This window comes from Engystomops pustulosus, chromosome 1 (assembly GCF_040894005.1).
Source record: "Engystomops pustulosus chromosome 1, aEngPut4.maternal, whole genome shotgun sequence".
Taxonomy (NCBI): domain Eukaryota; kingdom Metazoa; phylum Chordata; class Amphibia; order Anura; family Leptodactylidae; genus Engystomops; species Engystomops pustulosus.
In genome coordinates, this window is record NC_092411.1 from 58,602,007 (window position 1) to 58,623,791 (window position 21,785).

At 39.5% G+C, this 21,785-nt stretch overlaps 1 protein-coding gene across 5 annotated transcripts in view; it reads left to right on the plus strand.

Annotated features, from left to right (window-relative positions):
- Positions 1–21,785, plus strand: part of SNCAIP (synuclein alpha interacting protein) — a 152,662-nt gene that overhangs the window by 91,752 nt on the left and 39,125 nt on the right. For all 5 annotated transcript variants that reach the window (XM_072141245.1, XM_072141278.1, XM_072141254.1 and 2 more), the window contains one exon: positions 13,600–14,408. In XM_072141245.1, coding sequence (XP_071997346.1) covers positions 13,600–14,408 — 809 coding nt within the window. The remainder of the gene's footprint in view (positions 1–13,599; positions 14,409–21,785) is intronic.

Genomic DNA, 21,785 nt, shown 5'->3' on the forward strand with positions numbered 1-21,785 from the left:
TTTAAACTTTTTATTATCATGTCACTATTAGGTATACAATTCTGTGCTGATTAATTTCAGACTGTTTACTAATAAGATCTAGAGCTGTTTTTCACATAAAATGCTTCAAATATCCTTCATAGACATCAAACATGTAGATATATAATATAATAAGTTGCCACCAGATGGAGCTTGAGAGCTGATCACATATTAAGTTTCTTTGTATGTACTTGGCTTGTAAGCTCACCCTATTGGCAGCAGTGGAGGTATTATGTATTGGTGGCCTTTCATAGAGAAAACTAAATTCATAGCTGCATAAAGATAAGTTAAGAAATTAATCTGCAATTGGCATTAACCCGAAATCAAATTCGTTTTAAACTTAAACAGTATTTAAAGGTGCGCACTTTAAACCTAAAAATGCCAAATCTATTTAAAAAGGCAAAATGAATGACTACATAAAGCTGGTGCTGTAAGAGATTATTATGATATCAATTACTGGAACAAATCTATTATGCAGCAAAAGGTAGAGGCTTAACATGACGTGGAATATAAGCAAACATTAGGACTGGTTTTATTAATGTTAATCATTCCAGTGCCAGCTAGAGGGATGTGTTTACATGACTGAATTACTTTCATCTAAATCATCAGTGCAGCAGTCTAGACAAGAAGATTTATAGCACACTGCGTCTGACAGGTGAGCCTCCATAATAGACATTAAAGACGTAGGCACATTTCCCCTGCCGCGGCCACTATAGAGGAAATATAGCGTTATATTCAACTCCTAAGGTAATATTTGGAAAGCAGAGCATGTTCATTAATAATATTATATGCATTAAAGGGAGTATTTGGGGGAACTACCCTTTTACTCTGATTGTGATTTACATGGTAAGTCCGGTTCCATATAATTTACAAAGTAAGTCCTGCTCCATGAGCTTTACATGGTAGGCATTGTTTTATGTCCTTTACTGGTAGGTCCTACTCTATGTGACTTACTGGTAGGTCAATGCTCCATGTGATTTACTGGTAGGTCCTACACCATGTTATTTACATGGTAGATCTTGTTTTATGTGATTTACTGATAGGTCCTGCTCCATGTGATTTACTGATAGGTCCTGCTCCATGTGATTTTCTGGTAGGTCCTGCATTATGTAATTTACAGGGTAGGTCCTGTCCACGTGATTTACTTGTAGGTCATGCTTCATGTGATTTACAAGTAGGTCCTTCTCCATGTGATCTACTAGTTGGTACTACTTCATGTGATTTACTTGTAAGTACTACTTCATGTGATTTACTGGTAGGTCCTGCTCCATGTGATTTTCTGGTAGGTCCTTTTCCATGTGATTTACTAGTAGGTCCTTCTCCATGTGATTTACTAGTAGGTCCTTCTCCATGTGATTTACTAGTAGGTACTCCTTCATGTGATTTACTGGTAGGTCCTTATCCATGTGATTTGCTAGTAGGTCCTGTCCATGTGATTTACTTGTAGGTCCTTTTCCATGTGATTTACTGGCAGGTCCTTCTCCATGTGATTTACTGGTAGGTCCTTATCCATGTGATTTACTTGTAGGTCCTTCATGTGATTTTCTAGTAGGCCCTTCTCCATGTGATTTACTAGTATGTCCTTCTCCATGTGATTTACTAGTAGGTCCTTCTCCATGTGATTTGCTAGTAGGTCCTTCTCCATGTGATTTGCTAGTATGTCCTTCTCCATGTGATTTACTAGTAGGTCCTTCTCCATGTGATTTTCTAGTAGGCCCTTCTCCATGTGATTTACTAGTATGTCCTTCTCCATGTGATTTACTAGTAGGTCCTTCTCCATGTGATTTGCTAGTATGTCCATCTCCATGTGATTTGCTAGTAGGTCCTTCTCCATGTGATTTGCTAGTAGGTCCTTTTCCATGTGATTTGCTAGTAGGTCCTGTCCATGTGATTTACTTGTAGGTCCTTCTCCATGTGATTTACTTGTAGGTCCTTCATGTGATTTACTTGTAGATACTACTTTATGTGATTTAAATGGTAGGTCCTACTCCATGTGATTTGCATGGTAGGTCCTTATATATGCTTTCCTTCCTAGCCTGTCCCTTACACAATGATTGACCTCCACTGTAAAAAGAAGGTGTAGGAAAAAAGACACTGACACATATATATTTAGAATTTTTATTCCAAGAGGGAAAAAAGCTGAAAAATGCAACAAAAACAATATCCTCCTACAGATACTGTATTCTGGTGCAGAGACATGGGCGGCTCGTGTGCAGTAGGTTGGATCCATCACAACCCTCTAAACAAACAGAGAAGTAAATAAACAGTAGCACTAAAAAGTTTGGACAGTTAAGTTCAGGTTCGGGTTATAAGCCAGAACAGCAGATCCACGTCTGCAAGGCTGACAAGAAGCTGAAAGTGTAGCCGAGTCTTCCCTGCTGGTCAGACCATTGTGCAGAAAGAAGTGTTTTCATAAGGCTTAGACAGAATTCATTTCCATGCTTTGCCTTTAATGGTTCCTGTCAGAACGAAACAGCTGGGGAGCATATGGTATTCATTTCCCTGTATCACTTGGAAAAAATTTCATATGTAAATAGAACTTACATAAAAGTGGAGACCATGAACCCTGATTCTTATATAAGACATGAATAAATGGGCACAATGGTGTCTCTGTACTGGACAAATAACTAACTGGGATTTCTGTTGTTCTAAGATAAGGAATAGCAGAGGCTTAACAAAAGTCTGTATGGACCCTGTAAGCCCTCACCCAAAGTTTCATGTTACTTTCATTTATCCACTTCCTGAGCTGTTACACTTGTGGAGATAGATGCTAGTAATATGTATGATAATGAAAAAAGTATGACTTCTGTAGGTGAAAATCAAGATGGTGATGAAAAGGTTAAAAGGTTTTTGCAAGGGTAGGGGATGAGTTGTGTGCACATCTTCATTCTCTTAAAGCAAATCTACCATCAAATTCCATCATGATAAACCAGGGGCACTTACAGTGATTGTGGTAATTGTTTTATATTTGTTATCCGTGGCCTCCTTCCTTCTAAAATCAACATTTAAATTTATGCTAATGATCCTTCTGGTTTTGGGAGGTATCCAATTGGTTGGATTGGTTATTGAAAGCTATTTAGAAACTGAATTCATGTCAAATTATGGTTTGGTGATCTGTTTGGTGATCATTTTGAACATACTAACTTGTCAATGTCTCCAATATCTTGTTAAATCAGTTTGATACAATATCATGATATGATTGCAGAACCTGTGACAGTCCACAACAGTATCACTGGGTGACCCACATAGGATTATATGATGTTTCGATGTTTTTTAAAAGCTGCTTGTCTTGAAGTTTACATCTAATCTGATGAGCTAAAGGAAAACGCAAATAAGGAAATATCTACCATTTTAAAGAGTGATACTTAAAGTGTAGCTAAACCTTTGAAGCATTTTTTGTATATCAGAAATGAGCAGTGTAGGTTATAATAGGGACATTTGTAATAAACTTCATCAAGAAAAGCAGAATCTCTGTGCCTTTTTCTGCTCCTTCTTTCTCCTATAGTGAGTAGTGTTTTTGAAGTCCTGTACACAATATAAGGATAAGGAGAGGAGGATAAAGATTAACTCTTTCTATACCTAGAGAATATTTATCTTGATGATTCATCTCTATGAGGAGATTAGACTATCCAGGCTTTCTTTATCTCCCAAATGTTAGTTGATACAGGACAGAAAGCTGATTTATACAAACTGCTTAAATAAGGAAGAAAGGCAGAGGAAAATGGGCACAGGAGCAGATTTATTTGATAAAGTGTATTACACAGTTCACTATTATCGTCTGCACTATTGTTGCATGCATTTTTTTTACATTTAGTTACAAAAAATTTTTCGTAAACCCATGTTTAGATGCATATATGTTCTGCTGTAATATGAGCAATTCTGATTCTGAGGAGGTCTTCATGCAAATGAAGCCACATGTAGTTTGTCATTCACTAAAATGCCTCAAGTGGTTAAGTTTATTCAATGAAGCAAATATTTTCCCATTTTCAAATGGAATGTTCAGCTTATAATGTTCAGATTCCTAAAATATTCTGGTAATGATCTGCGAGGCAGGTGCACTGCAGCCAGCCGCAATTATACCAACACATGTTTCCCTGTAAACTAGTAAGCTGTGTGCTAAAATCAGCATGACCTGCCCTATACTATAAGTTACCAGCGTGTACCTTACTGTACTTGTACTCAAAGTCTGTGTCCAGCTGATGATGAACACGCCTGTCTATGGTGGACTAAATTCTGAAAGTTATACATGCATCTTTACTGTGAAGACTACTGAGACTTTAATGCTGAGATTATCATTTTTGTGAGGTTGAGTTTTACCAATGCTGGAAGAAGGTGGCCTGACCTAAAGAATCATGTTTTCTGACACATTATTTGCATGGCCAGTTGTATATGCATCACTTTCCTTAGGAAGTCAGCCCAGTCCATTCTCTGGGCAAAGCTTTAATAGAAAACCTTGGCATTCCTTTGGATGTTTATTGAACACATAACCAATAATTGACTTTTTCTGTAGACCGAATAAATCCTGTATGGCAATCATTTTCTTTAGTGCTAACAACCACTTTTTGCAGGATATTGTAACTTGCTATACCTCCAAAAAAATTCAGGAATAATTTAAGAAGGAACTTAACAAAGACTTCAGGGTGTTAGTTTGGTCTTCCAATTGCCCCAAATGTCGATCCCATAGTTCATCTGGGAAATCAAAAACATGTACAATCCATTAGGATTTACAGGGTTTAAAGGATCTGCTGCCTTAGTGCAAAATAAAAAATGTATTGTATTCACATGGAAAGCAATTCAAATATAGTCAGCTTACCTTATTATATATTATTATTATTATTATTATTGTTATGATGATGCACTGAAAACCACCTATGAAGTCCTTCAAACCGTTGCATGGAGGAAAGGAGAGGGAGGGAGGAAACTGTATCGCCTAACGGTGTGAATATGATCCAAGGGAAGAAATTTTCTCCTCCAGCACACCAAAAATATGGTAAAAAACTAAGATTAAATCCAATAATGGCATAAAAAGTAGGCATTCATTATTGTATTTCAAATTTCTTTCCATGCTGCAAAATATATTTTAATAATAAATCTTTATTGGTGTAGCACCATATCATATTTACATATCTCTCATATCTTTACAGAGCAATGACATAGTCAGATGAAATAATAGGGGTGAGGCCCCTGCTTGCAAGAGCTTACACTCAATGAGGGATATTTAGCAGGGTTTGTGTGTCCTGTACAAGCCCTGAAATATTTCAGGGATTTTCTATTATTTCCATCTTTAAACCACCTCCATGCCAAGTTCTTGTACCCTGGGTTCCTGCGGACTAGCTTTAGTAAATTTCTTTAGTACAATTTACAGTACAATTCTGCACCAGTGGATTTGCAGCCGACCGCTGCGGACATCAGAATGCCAGAGCCTCCTGATATCCGGCAGACAGGAGCGGTGGGGGAACATCAAACGATAAATAACTCCTATGAAACTATTCTTCCGGCATGAGGGTGACCTGTAACACATTAGTCAGTTGATTTTACATGATCACATGACCTTCTGCCTGCAGACATTTTATGGACAGGAATGTCTGACTGATGAGGTAAAAGACAGGAGGCTTCATTTTACATATCAAGAAAGTGGAGCAGAACATTTAATAGATGTAAATTGGTAAATTAGCTAATATCCTGCCCCCCACACTTACACACACATTACAAAAACATGAGGTAAAGTAGCCAACCCCTTTAAGACTACCACAGGGCCTGTGCTGTATAAATATTATAGCCTTTAAAATCCAGAATTCACATTCTACATATAGTACTAGAACCAAACTTCTTGGTGAACGGAGGAGGCATCCCTGCCGCCTGTTTTCAATCTATGGTTTCAGGTTCTTTGAAAGACCTTCATAGCTCCTGAAATCACTGTTGTATAAATGTGTATTTAGAGCAGGAACAGATGTATGAGAATTTCATGGGTCAAGGTCCTTCTTAGTATAAAAGTTGGTGGGTGGTTTGGGTGGCCCTGGGCCCCCTAGTAGGTTTGGGCCCCAGGCTAGTGCCCAAACCACCTATATTATAATCCACTACTGATACTAGATCATGTTGCACCAGTGTATGAGGAAAACCCTGCCTCCTATGCTGGATACATCAGAAGGCTCCAGCTTCCTGATATATTCAGTAGCTGGCTGTGTTGCCAGGTAATGCTATGCCTGGTCCTATACAGGGTAAAATTGGCGCTTTAACCTCTGCCGTCAACTCCACCGCCACACACAGCCCCTTTCACACCTTTCCATGCTCACTTGGTGTGGAGGGGGCGTGAGTGGAAAAATAATTGCATTTCCTGCCGCTGTGCATGGAATTGGAATTATTTCATGGTTTGTAATCCCAAAAACTGGTGTACAAGCCCTGATAATTATCCCCAGTAGTTTCTGATTTCATATATATTTAAGCAAAGTTTGGCAGGACTTCCTATTGTTGTTGATTTCTGGAGTGTAGTATTTTGGATTGCAGAGCTAGTAAATACAATCCAGAGGCCCCTATAAAGCATTGTGTACATTAATGTGTCCTGGTGAATATGGTTCATAGACTGCAAGCTCTTGCAAGCAGGGCCCTCATTCCTATTGTTTCATCTGATTAGGTTATTACTATGTAATGTCTTGCTTTTTTTGGATATAAACCCCATCTATACAACATTGCTGAATATGATTGTGCTATGTAAATAAAGCTTTATTATTATTAATATTATTACATGGTGTACACCATGGGGGCTCTGTCAGACAATGATATGATACTGATGACTTCATCTAAGGATGGGTAATCATCAATATTCAAATACTGGAAAACCCCTGCAAAATCTCAATGTCTTGAGGTTTCTTGGCATGTTCAAAATCCCTCCCTTCACACTTTATGTTAATCCTAAACTCTAGATAATCTAATAGTAACATTACAAGAGAATAAAGATGTAAACATCATGTATAGCATTAAAACTAGTTTTTATTCCATAAAACACTGGAAGCGTGTATCTGGTAGACTTCTAGGTCCTGTCTGCTGCAATGGGTCTCCAATAACAGCCTATGCCGTGATCAAGAAATATGATCACCTCGAAGGGTGAAGATGTCAAATGTTCAAAGTAGAGATGGATAGAGTATCCAATCCTAAAATATATTTTGTCTTTTTTGTCTCCAGTGGGTATGAAGGATGGTTAGTTAGAAGCCTCTTGGTGTGGTATTGTTTCTCCAAAGCAGAATATATCCAGTAACAAAATACAGACGTAAACCAGCTAATTAAGAGTTTTCTTCCCAAATGAGTCACGTACTGCTGTCTCTGTTACTGGCCACAAGCTTATGACACACTAGACTGGAAATTGCTGTATTCTAAGTTTCTTCTTTCCATAAAATAATTCTCATGCTAAGATTGAATGTACATGGCCATAATACGTCTGGATTGTATCACTAATCCTGTTCAGACCATGGCTGTAAGCAGCCGTACATAATATACTATATAACTTGGTATCATGCATATGTGCATATATATATATATATATATATATATATATATATATATATATATATATATGTATATTTATATGTATATTATTTTAGTCACTGGATAGCATAGAGTCTTCCTTGTAGTGCCCCCAGCTGTGTGTGCTCATACTATTATATTTCGCCTTTAATTGCGGATGAAGCTTTCCAGCTGCGAGCCCTAGTGCTAAATAAATATTGTCTGCTGGAAAGGTATCAGTATTTATATAAAATAAAATTATTAGGAATCTAAATAAACATTAGAGAACTGAGCAGTTGTGTTTTGGTTCCCAAATGTTTGAGCGAGCCAGTGTAAGACAACTCAGGATAGTTGGGAAATCACTGCATTGAACTCCTTAAAAGGCAGCCGTTAGTTCTGAGTAATGAGTATCAGGCTGGACAGGGGACCAAATTACAATGAGTCCCCCAGTAAGTGTGATCAAAATGAGGTAAAGAGTTTTTATACTAATAACACTTGTCTCCTATTCTATGGATACGGTATAGGTGTACATGAGATTGGGTCCTGGAGTCCTCTTTATGAATGTAGTGACAACTCCACAGCCATAGGCGAAGGGGGAACATGATGGGGTTAAAGGGGGACTTATGACGCCTACATTTTATGTGCTAGTATTGATGTAACATGATCCACTTTAAAAGAATGAAGTAGGTAATGTATAGTGTAGTACTGTGAGGAGGGAGGAGATTAGGAGTAGATGTCACTTCCTGTCCTGTATCTCTCTTTCTCTTTCTCTCTCTAGAAGAACAGAAAGAAACATGTCCCTATCTTCCGCCCTGTTACATAACAACTGGTTATGTAACTATTACATGTATAAAGCTGTGAAATGACTGTTATTTGTTGGACTTTGACACTGTTTATCTTGTACCATGTAAAATTCTTAATTGACTGTTGCAAGATGAAAGAATTTTGAGCTTTCCTCCTAAGCCCAAGGGAAGTGCTGTAGGATGCCTCTTTGTGAGTCAGAGGTTGTCCATATTTACAGTTTCTGCTTGGACATTAGAATTTCTCAGTGATATGTTCCTGGCTTTGGTTAAAAAAGGAAATATATAATTAAAAAAGAAATGTGTAAATAGAAAAAAATAGATATAAAAATGAAAACAAAATATGAAGAAAATAGAATGGGAGTCAATTTTAGGTCATAAAGTATGGCATTTGTTGCAGCTTTTATTATGCATTGGAGGAGTCAGGTGGAAGGTGCAGACAGGTAATTGGTGAACTAATTTAACTTAAAGAGGATGTGAAACCTCATGGTGGTGAACAGGATGAGCTTTGGAAGTGGCCAGCCTCAAGGGTCTGGTAATGGTAAAAACAGCCAGGGGCGAGCACGTTGGTGAAATGCACAAGGGATGATCTTCCCTAGGGTCATTGGTGCCCTTAAAGTGTACTGTCTCTGCTAGAATGGCAAGCCAGAGCGTGCTTCCCCCATTATTGTTGTCTGGCTGGGTGCTTTATGTCAGGCAGCTACGGATTGCTGTATTGGTGAATCCCAACCCTATGTCCACCTGAAGTCCACCCATGTCACCTGACTCCTCCTCTGATTGTTTTGTTCCAGTAATTTAAATAAAGCTATGGTCATTTTGACACATTATCTTATGTGGTTGTGTAGTTTTTACAGACACTGTGTTTTTCTTTTGTCTAAGTTGTTTTAAAATAAAATGTGGGTCCGTCCCATATCCACACGTCATGTTGGTGCACATTCATGACTATCTTTCCATTTACTCCCGAGGGACTCACATCATGTGGATGTCAGTCTTCTAGATATGTTTGTAGTGTCATTCATTATAACCCAGCTCAGTTACATCTTGAACCCATTCATTAAGGGCAGCAATGTCTTTTTGATCATCAGTCTTATAATAGAGGCATTTCAGTGGCCCAACAAGTGGTTTTATCGTATACAATCCGAAGGATATGACATACGTGTCTGATTGTTTGAGATTTAACCAATAGGACCCTCAAAAATTATGAACGAAGTCACATGAAGTGCCCTGTACAAACGGAGTGATGGGACACATAGTAGATCTGTATTCCATTCACTATCAATGGGCTGGGAGAATTATATTGGTTGTCCTCTAAGTCCTATAGGGCAGAGACTGGTGTTTTATTCATAAAGGGAAGGAGACATGTTGGTCCACAATACCTAATTATCAGACATTTATTCACTATCATATTGTCTTAAAGGTTTAATATTTGCTTCCAAACCTATCAATTTCTATCGCACAAAGTGGAAACTGAAATTATGAATTTGTATTTCATTAGGTTGTGATTTTTGGGCCTTTAAAATCCCCGACTTGGTCAGTACATTTTGTTTCCTGGGAGACATTGGACTGGATTTGTGAGTTGTAATGCATAAGTACAGGGTCTTATGTTGTGAGCTACAGTCATTTGTCTAAAAAATATTAGTCAGTTTTTATGTATAGTCAGTGGAAAAGTTCAGTCTGCCCCGTTCTTGGCAGTGATATGAACATGTTTATGAGTTTAAGCCTTTCTAGAGGCTCCTGCTATTTTCTTTATATAAATCTGAGTTTGATATGCGAGACATATATTTTCTTAGAACATAAACACTAGTTGAGTGTCATCTTTACTGCCACATATATTATATAATCAGAACAGTATTAATACCAAATGGAACTTGACCCAACATGGTAGTTATAATTCTGATATTTTATTCCTTTCAGCGTCAACTCACACTGTTATCCCTTCATTTACAGTCTCTGCGAGTACTAAGTTTAATGTACTTGGTTTATTAATGTGGCCTTGGATGGTGTCCTAGGGATGTGCACTGCTTGCTTGAAGCTCAAGGGTCATATGTTGGAAACTTGGAATTCATCCATGTTGGTTCAGGTCAGTCTAGATCAGTGGGACACAATCCAGGACCAGTAGTGTTATCCTTTGAAGACCCCAACCATCTGGATATACGTGTCTAAGGACTGATGGTTTGGGGTACACTTGTTGGCTGGTGTAGTTATATAGTAGGACTGGATTATGGTACTGTGCAGTTGGCAGTATAGAAATGCAGACAAAACTGTTATTGCAAAACGTCATTTCTCAATGTATGAGGCAATGTAAGTCTCAATGTGCTACCTCGTGTATCTAAAATAGTGCGGAACGCCGAAGGACAAATAGAGAGTATCTCAAAAATTGTAAGACTTTTTCAATTTACGAATTTACGTGTTTTCTGTCTCATGTGATATTTTATCGGAAGAATTATATAAAGACATTTTTGATATTGCAAATAGTAGCGGTGTCTAATTTTTGTTATAAAACGTCATGTCTAAAGGATGCAGGCACTCGAATAAGTGCTGCAGCCACTCTGTGGATTACTCTATAAGAGAGGCCTACAGAAGAGGTTAAACTATCCATTGAGCGATACATAAAACATACGAGGAAAGATGAGTAGAACGTTTTCCTACTGAAGCAGCCTTAATAAATTAGCAAGAGGTCAGAAGTGCAAAAGTCAGGAAATGATCAATTATGGGTCATTAACTGCATCATATTGCCCATTAGATCCCAAATGTCAATGCAAACTGCAGCCACCTGCTATTCCATGCGTATAAAGATGGGGATAAACTCTAAACATCTGGTTTATATAGCAAACTGGAAAATCAACCTTCTCGGGTAAAGATAAAAGTGTTACAATAAAATCGCACTGGTAAACACTAGAATAAATGAAAGGGCATAAAGATGTCAGATGTACCCAACTTTCATTTTCCAAAATGAAGAACTGCTCCTGCTCCATCATCCATGACCAGTGGCAACAGTGTACCTGGTACATCTGATGCTTATCTGGTAAATACCCCAATAATAGGAAATACAATGGAGCATTACACAGACGCGAAGGTGTAATGTAAATGACCATGTGCTTTTATTAGAGATTGTGTAGAGATACAACTTTTTTTTGGTAAGATAACATGATCTCACAATATGGCACACTTGTCAGAGCTGGCACTCCAAGCCCTTTCTATTGGTACCAGGCCATCATCCCAGCACAGAGTTCACCAGACTCAAGCCCTTCTTCTGCAGTCCGAGGTAATCCAGGATGTGTCACGCTCAGTGCTAAAGTGACATATCCATAGCTTCCAGGGACTACAGGAGGATAAGGTGTGGAGTGGACCGTGCTGAACTATCATTGGAGCTCCTGCTCTGGACCCTGCAATTCTTTCTCCTTTCTACTGTATTGGTGTCCTGAGGGCACCAATACGATTGAAAACTGTGGAAGAACAGGGAGCAATATGTTACTTCTTAAATTGATATGTTGGTACTTTGCAATAAACAAGTTGGTTTTTGTTGTAGCTTGGGCACTTGGTCTCCCTTATGTGTGCTATAATGTGCCCACCCAGTCGTTGTATTGTTCTATGATACATTATATTATATTATAATAAATTATATTCAAAAATTGAGTTCAGTAATGATGTTGTGCCACTACATTTTAATTTATTTAGTTTCCCAGTGACCTCTTGTCACTGTTTGGTCATACCCCTCTCCTGTGTTTGGGACTCTATCACCATTCTAGAATTCCCTTTTATGTGAGATCTCACCCATTTACCTATAAAAAAAAAATATCTCCTCCAATATTATGTGAAAATGAGCAGAAAGTAGTCCCTGAAATATTTATTGGGGTTGTGGGGAATTGCTCAGGTAGATGCCTGCTAGTAGTATTGCAGGAAGCACAGAGACTTGCAGGGTTAAAGTCCAAATAAAGTGTTTTATTCACACTTCAGAAAACAACACAAATTCAGCCTTGGTTTTGGCACATATAAAGCAACACAAAAATAACCCTGCCCGGCTAGGCACTGCCTAATACAATATAAGATCCTAGCTATACGGGTACCAGCAGTGGCGTAACTAGGAGTGGCAGGGCCCCATAGCAGGCTTCAGCATGGGGCCCCCCTTCCCACTTAAAAATTATTCATATTTGTATACTCACACATGTGAGTGACACATATGCTCATACAGAGCATATACACACACATACAGTGACATTTACAAACACACAGCATATATACACACATGAAGTATATGCAGACGCCATACACAGTATACACATACAACATATACACATCACAGCATATATACATCACATATGTTATATACATATTATGCAGTACAATTTGCAGCATAATATGGATATCCTCCACTCTTTAGTGTGTCAGGTCAGATGCTGGGGCCCCCTGACACTGTGGGCCCCATAGCGGTTGCTATGGCTGCTACCACTGTAGTTACGCCCCTGGGTACCAGGCTGCCTGGCACACGCTCTTGGCCAGCAGTAGTACAGGAGGCACTCAGTTACCTTTGCTCTGTGAACTCAGTCTTAGCTCTCCAGGTAGTGCCTCCCCTACTGCTTCTGGCCTGCAGATGATATCAGGCTCTAACAAGGCCTGGGAACCACACCTGTGGGCTATACAAAAGCCCAGGACCGAAGCCCGGGTGGAGTCCCACTACCAGCCTACCCCTACTCCATAATAAGCAGGCCCAGTGCGGACATTACCAATGTGTCCATGTTAGCTAGGCCAACATAGACCAAACAGACTACTCCTGCTTACCACATGTCTGCATTAACCCTTGGGTTACTGCAGACAAATCCAGGGCTTTTACCACCTGCATTTTATCTGCCTGTAAGACAGATAGCGGTTTTCCCATACAACACCTCTCACTTTCTCACAGGGTCTATAGTACCTAGAAACATTTTGGTATCGCATTGGAGATAAAAAGAGTTAGAAGCAAAGAAGGTCCACAATTCTTATTTTAATTGAAATACAAGTTTTCTGACAGAGCAGATATGATGAGAGAGGGGACAGGTCCTCTTCAGATTTTGTTTATCTAAATATGTATAACTTTTCGCAGTGAATTATATGAACTTAGTCTCATTGAGGCAGATAAACATGCATATACTGTCTTCATTGAGAATATTGGACCTAAAAATACATGTTCCATATGTTATGTGACAATTTCTGAATTTCTGCTATTTCTTTACTAACATTGTTTTTAATTAATGCAGTTCTTTATATTTTTAATGAATTAATTGTGTCTATTTTGCTAAACTTTTAGTGCCCAATGCCAACTGGAGCTGTGGAGTGTCTACTCTTATTGGCAACACACAGAAGCCCACAGGGATTGCAGATGTCTACAGTAAGTTCCGACCTGTAAAACGGGTTTCTCCATTGAAGCATCAACCTGAGAGTCCAAAGCTCAATGAGAGTGATGATCAGAAGGAGGAAAAAGAAGAAAATGAAAAAAATGGTGACCCGGAAAAGGATGGTGGTCCTGCAGATGAAGATGGATTTAAGTGTAAGAGCATTGAGTCGAATGTTTTACTTGGCGAGCTAGAACATTATGACCTGGATATGGATGAGATTTTGGATGTGCCTTACATCAAATCCAATCAGCCAATGACTCTGTTTACTAAAGTAGCATCAGAAAAAAGGAACTCCACTATATATCCATTGTCCAAAGGGAAAAATGGTCCTATGGGCAACCTGGAAAACCTGACGCCCAATGCCACTCAGTTTTGTGTATTGTCTCCAGTTAAAAACTCTACTCAGTCTACCATCCTTGATCAGAGCAGGCATTCATCCGGGGGATTAGAGCTTTCACAGTCTAACATTCAGTGCAGCTCAGTCCATGAGGCTGAATACCATAACAAGAGCTTTCTCAATAGGGCTCTGTCTGATTCCCATGCACAGAAGCTTGATAAGCCCATGCCTAGCTGCCAGCTCCGGGCATTTCACCTGCCGGGAACAGACTCACAACTGGATGGCATAAACGGTAATGTGAACTGGAATTACTCAGAAGGGGAAGACATGAAAAAAATCAAGAGCATCTTAAATATTGTGAAAGAAGGACAGATCTCCTTACTGGTAAGTGCAAAGCAAACGCAATACAAATCCACGAGACTGCCCAGTCATTTATCTTCCACTATACAATGGTATACTTCTTTCACAGCACGGTGACACTCTATAATAAATGTATGACTTGTGTAGCACAAGATAATGGTGCTTTGCAGTGCACTTTCTCCCATATGGTCAGTTTATTTACTATATCTGACAATTGTAACATATTAGGTTATGCTCCCTGCTTCCAGTAAGTGCAACAGTGTGTAAACGCTTTACTTTATCATCCAGCATTGCAGCTTAACCTGGTTCCACTCAGCATATTTTCTAAGGCTCACCGTGGGAACACCATGTTGCCTTCATTACTATGCAGAAGTATTCTCTGCCAGCTTTTTGTCACATCCATTCAATGACGAGAGCTGAACACAAAGTCTGCAATGTCCCACGGCCCGTCCAAAGCGTTTCATTAGCATCTGCTTTGGTGATTAGGTGATGACAATCGCAGGTTACCAAAGAGACAGATTACTAAAAACACAGCTTGTCCAAACAGATTTTACACCCTCTAGTACAAAATGAGGTCATAAGGGAGAGACAAAACTGTTCTATAGAAAATCACCTTCATGCTAAATAGGTAGGTAATAATGGTCCTTGTAGTTCCCATAACTGTGCAGTTATGTTATGCCTGTACTCGATCTCAGCAATATTATAGCTACAAAATATACATGGGTTTTTGTCTACCTTTTACAGATATCTGGGACACTAAGTATAAAATTGGGCATGTCAAAGAGAGCGTGAATGAAGGAGGACCTCTCACATCTTCCGTCATAACTGTTAGGGCTAAAACACACAGCTTTGATCAGTCTGTGAATCATAGACCTGGGTCCTGACCTGTTTCATGGACCAACCACAGTGAAGAGGACGGGACTTTGTGTTGATATATGATGTAAGGAGTCCCTGCTTCCCTGCAAAACATTAGAGCTGTACTATTCTCATGATGACCGTTACTAGCGCTATAGGTGCTACTGTCCTGAATGAAAACAGTGACCCAGTTCATCATCTGTTTTTTCTGTTTCTATTGATAACTGACCGACCACTGATACTTTACATTAAATGTATATTTTTTACTGTTCTTGATTTTTTTTTCAGTTTTCGCATTATCCTTGACCATTGAAGTCAATTGGGGAATATGTATCAAGAATATGTAGGGCCTCATCATAAATGAGGAGCATAGCCCAAACATACAATAGACACACAGACTTAAAGTACAACAATAAAGTAGAAAAACTTTTGCCTAGCTCTGCAATAAGATAAAGTAAGCAATTCTCTAATTTACACTCATTAGATATCTTTTGCCGTTTGCCAGGTAGCAGGGGTGTTCCTCATGGCTGTATTTGTTTGGTTGGTTGCCATGGGAATGTGTATCTAGATGGAGAGTGTATGTGTATCTAGAGAGGAGGGTGGGTGGATGTTATTAGCAGATGTGTACACTCCTAATCAGTAGCTGCAGGGTGCAGGAGAATATCAGTCCCGGCAGCATGTAAAAAACTCTAGGACCTTGAGTGATGTCATTAGCATGTGACTTATCATATGCTTCAGGTCCTCCAATTACATACCAGGAATGGTATGTAGCAGAGCTGTTTGTGTTTGAATATAAAAGAAATGTGTATATATGAAAGTTTGCATGCACAAAGAAAGATAGAACTCAGGCTTCCCATCAGTTCTAATGATTGGCATCAGATCCTGCACCCACATCAAAGTATATATACACTGCAATGTCTTTAAACTGATATGGGCCAGCTCCCATAGAGTATTATGGCAAAACCAAAAATAAAAAAAATCATCGATTGAATAAAAAAAACTGTCTTTTAGGGAGGGAGTCCTCTGGTCTTCTGTAGTGGTTTCACTGCATGTATGTACAGTATATATATATATATATATATATATATATATATACACCATATTTTTCAGACTATGAGGCGCACTAAAATTCCTTTGATTTTCTCAAAAATCAAAAGTGCGCCTTATAGTCCAGTGCGCCTTACATATGAACCATACTTACAGACAACAGCTGCCTTGAACCGTGCACAGGTCTGCCACCTGCTGGTCATTCATCCTTATAATCAATATACAGTGATGCTGCCATGTGTACTTTGTGATGTAGTAGAGTACTGTATGATGCAGTAATCTCCACTGTTATGTGTCTTCCCTGCCTTGCTCTACAATACATCTCTGTAAAATACAAATAGAAAAAGGGAGAACAAGGCACCTCATGTGGTCAACAAGATATTGGTGCCCAGGAGAGTAAGTGAAACTGCTCACCTGATTTCCACTTGACACAATGTGGCACATTTAATTACTGGTCCTAGGCTCGTTCCCCGATGCAGAATGTCCGACTAGAGTCCATTGTGCGGCGATTCACTTAGATCGTGCGCCCAATATCCTGCATGTGTTGCTTCACTGATCAGATCCGCTGGAGTTCACCTTCTTCCCGGTGTATGTAAGTGCATTGTCTTGCAATACAATTGTAAAGTTAATTCCCGCTATCAGTCCGAATCCGTCGGATCGTCCGACGGCCATCCCCCCGATTTCACATGAAAGCTGGCGCAATTGCGCCAAAATCCAATTGCATGCGACACAATCACCTCCTAAATAGCTGTCACAGCGGCGCAAATTCCGAAAATTACCAAAATCTGGCGAAAGTGCATTCCGCAGACCCTTAATAAATAAGCCCCACTGTCGGTGGACAGGGCCTAACTTCTGTTTGTGGGAAAACTCCTTACCCCGTGCCAGAACCGATCTCGGCTGTTACCGTTAGAGGTTTGGGTGAAACAGATTTTAAAAATTTGTCTGAACTCAAATTTTAATGGGTTGTCTAATCACTAATCAGGAAAATGAAACAATCCCTTTTTATGTTAACAATCTTGCAATCTTGTTTATTATAACCCACTTTTGTATGTTTGTGTTTTAGCTGATGAGTTTTATTGTGCATTAACCAGTATTTATTAGATGATATTTTAACAACTAGCAAGATGTAGTATTTCTTGGAATACAGTAAAAGAGACATTTATGGCACCTATGTTAGTATCCTTGCAGGAGTTTGCACATGCTGATGGTGACTAAGTAGCTTGTTAAGAAGACTTGTGTATTGTTCTTGGATATTGCATTCATGCAAATCAAATCTTGGAAAGAACTTTTATGATTAGGAAGGATTCACAATTTAACTTCCCAGACTGTATAAATGTGTGAAAAGTAGGGATGAAGGACAGGCCGTATTGTGTTACAAGTTGGCTAAGTCCTTGGAGATTTTTATGATGATTTGCATTATCGTCAGTGTATAAGACGCAGCCAAATGACCTGATTTCTCTGGGCTGGCCATTGGAAAAGCCAGAATAATGTGTAAGATGACATTAGTCAAAGATACAGGACATATATTTCTGTTACACTTCTTCCTCCTGTCACAATTGGCCTTAAGTGACAACAAACTAAGACTCAATTCAATATATACAGGCGATCCCCTACTTAAGAACATCTGACTTACAGATGACCCCTAGTTACAAACCGACCTCTGGATGTTGGTAATTTACTATATTTTAGTTCAAGGCTACAATGAAAAGCTGTAATAGTTATCAAAGGTGTCTGCAATTAAGATTTATTGTTAATCCTTGTTCTTATGACAATCCAAAAGTTTTAAAATCCAATTGTCACAGAGACCAAAAAAATTCTGGCTGGGGGTTACAATTATAAAATATACATTATATACATTTCCGACTTACATACAAATTCAAATTAAGAACCAACCTACAGAACCATATATGTACACTACTGATGTGGCGCAGAGCCCCTGTAAATATGGCCCAGTGTGCGTATTTGAGATGTAAAAGATTATACAGCTTGTCCTATTTCTCCTATATTTCTGTTCCGCATGCGCCATAGAAGTCTATGGAAACGTATAAAATACGTGTTGCATATGTGCTGTATACAACTGTGCATGTATGCTGCTGTATATACATGCAGTATCCAGAGAGACCAAAACCAGTGGGAGGCGCATACTGTCAGCCAGCCAATAGTCAACCAGCCATCATTTGCCAGCGCAATGTATTTTATATGGATACAGTACGGGAACGGTTCTATACATGCTCATACCGGTGAAAAACGTGCTGCATATCATGTGCATGAGGCCTTAATATGAGTAAAGTGCACAGCACATAGGGAGATAATATGCAGCCCGTGACCCAGAACTGCTAAGCGCTGTGCCATACGGGCGTCATGTAACTCTCTTACTTCTATTCTATTTACATCATTGGAAAATTTGCCCAGGAATAAGGATGTCTCCCTAGATACATACCAGGTATTTTATAACTTCTCATGTGCAATAGAATCTCATGTCTGCAATGGGTCTGGCATGTTTTTCTTTAAAATACGATAAAGAAGTAACAGCAGTCTGCCAGACAGAGAGTATTATATATTTTACAAATGAGCCATGATCCTGTCTGTTCCCAGTCATTCTGCCTTCGCTTCATAGTTGTTTGACTGAGAACATTTTATACATAGGCATTTGATTAGACATGATCTTTTCTCCAGAGCTTAAAGAAAATAACCAGTTTCCCCTAAAAATGTTATTTATTGTGTCCCAGGCCGGCTCCAGAGGGCTGGCATGCCTGTGGTTACTTGTCACAGTATAATTCAACCATAGACAAGAACATTTCAGAAAAGACATAGCAGATCATCATTCTACGTTTATGAGGTTTCCACAACTGAAAAAAATACTCCAAAAATGTCATTTTTTTCTTCTCCCTTTTAAATTTTCCAACTCTACCTGCTTCTAGCGCGACCTTACATGAAAGTGGCTGTAGACCAGGGAACCAGGCAGCATTGCTATGGGCGCGGTGGGTTGATCTGAACTGTTGCAGCAAAGTAGAAGGGATGTAAAGAAATCCACGAGCTGCAGAAAAAGCCAGCACCATTCCGGTTACTGCTGCCTGTAGTCTTTGTAATCTTTTAAGGCTATTGGAAATCCTGCAGGTATACCACAGCAATAACCACCTAAGGTTTACCTGAATATTTCCGTTTTGCGCCGAATTGCCCCAGGATTTTGGCGCACGCGATAGGATTTTGGCGCAACGGCTTGCACGCGACAGAAATTGGGGGGGTGGGCCATTCGACAACGGATTCGGACAAACCGCAGTATTTTTAAAAGAATTTGTGTCGCTAGATCAAGCACTCTCATGCACCGGGAAGAAGCAGGTGAACTCCAGCGGACCTCTGAACAGCAGCGACACATGCAGGAACTCGGACGCACGATGTTAGTGAATCGTGCCGGACCCGATTCCTTGTTGGACAACACACCGCGGGATCGCGACGGGACCGGGTAAATTAATGTTCCCCATTTTTTTCAAAAGATATTAGTTCTCCTTGAATTTGGGATAAATTTGCATAGAACTTGGCAATGATGGTGGCTTATTGGCTTGCTGTAGGATTCACTAAATATCAGAAATATTATAATCAACCTCAGCAGAGCTCCCCTCTCTGAAACAAACTGTGTAAAATTAAGAGTGTACATCTTCCATTCCATTCTTTCCTTGAGATAATTTGTAAACTATAGACTTGAGTACTGCTGTTTTATTGAACCAGAAGCTTGGTACAGCTTTCACTTATAGCAGATTGGAGGAGCTTAGGGGCAGTTAAATGCAGAGCTATGACACCACAGCAGTGTGAGGACACTTCCCTAGTGCACCAAGTCCAGCTACAATACTGCAATATAAATGCATTTTTTACATTTCTGCTGCTACTAACAGCGCACTCAAAGATAAGGTTACACACATCTCCAGGGCAGAACCAGAACACTAGCTACTAGACTCCCTATTCCTCCATCCTGTCGTATTGACGCCATGTGATGTATGTTATGGAGAACATGTATGGTATTATGGAGGACATGTAAGGTGTTATGGAGGACATGTAAGGTGTTATGGAGGACAAGTAAGGTGTTATGGAGGACATGTTCGATATTATGGAGGACATGTAAGGCGTTGTGGAGGATATGTAAGGTGTTATGAAGGACATGTAAGGTGTTGTGAAAGACATGTAAGGTGTAATGGGTGACGTATAAAGTGTTATGAAGGACATTGAAGGTGTAATGGAGGACATGTAAGTTATTATGGAGGACATGTAAGGTGTTGTGGAGGACTAGTAAGGTGTTATGGAGGACATGTGGTATTATGGAGGACATGTAAGGTGTTATGGAGGACATGTGGTATTATGGAGGACATGTAAGGTGTTATGGAGGACATGTGGTATTATGGAGGACATGTAAGGTGTTATGGAGGATATGTAAGGTGTTATGGAGGACAAGTAAGTTGTTATGGAGGACATGTAAGGTGTTATGGAGGACATGTGGTATTATGGAGGACATGTAAGGTGTTATGGAGGATATGTAAGGTGTTATGGAGGACAAGTCAGGTGGTATGGAGGACATGTGGTATTATGGAGGACATTTAAGGTGTTATGGAGGACATATAAGGTGTTATGGAGGACATGTAAGGTGTAATTGAGGACATGTAAGGTGTTATGGAGGACATGTAAGGTGTAATGGAGGACATGTAAGGTATTATGGAGGACATGTAAGGTGTTATAGAGGACATGTAAGGTGTAATGGAGGACATGTGAGGTGTTATGGAGGACATATAAGGTGTTATGGAGGACATGTAAGGTGTAATGGAGGACATGTAAGGTGTAATGGAGGACATGTAAGGTGTAATGGAGGACATGTAAGGTGTAATGGAGGACATGTAAGGTGTTATGGAGGACATGTAAGGTGTAATGGAGGACATGTAAGGTGTTATGGAGGACATGTAAGGTGTAATGGAGGACATGTAAGGTGTAATGGAGGACATGTAAGTTGTTATGGAGGACATGTAAGGTATTATGGAGGACACGTAAGGTTGCTTAACCTTTTCTCTGCACTCTTCTTACAGTATGTGCTGTGTATCTCCACAAAGAGCAGTTTTGATGACCCTGAGCCCTATTTTCTGTCTGTCTTGTCTGTTCTGTCCTCCAGGGGTCCTGGTACAAGGTCTGTGGGAATGCTAATGAGGCCTCCATTACCGTGGAACTCCAGCAGGTCTCAGATCCATGATTGACTGATCATTTATTGCACTCCCGGTTTCCATCATCTCAGGCAATTGATTGAAAAGGCTTATTCTCTGCTTGTCAGGAGTCTTGATTTATTTCAGACATGTTGTAATTCTCAGTCTCTGGACTCACAGCATGGAGTGATATTTTTTCATGTGTGATACTATTGCAGGATTTCACATAACTAGACGTTTATGTTAAGGAATTCCTCATCTATACATTTTTTTAGTACAAGGCTCCACTTTTCCCACACTTTTGTACCCAGGAGACTCTCGC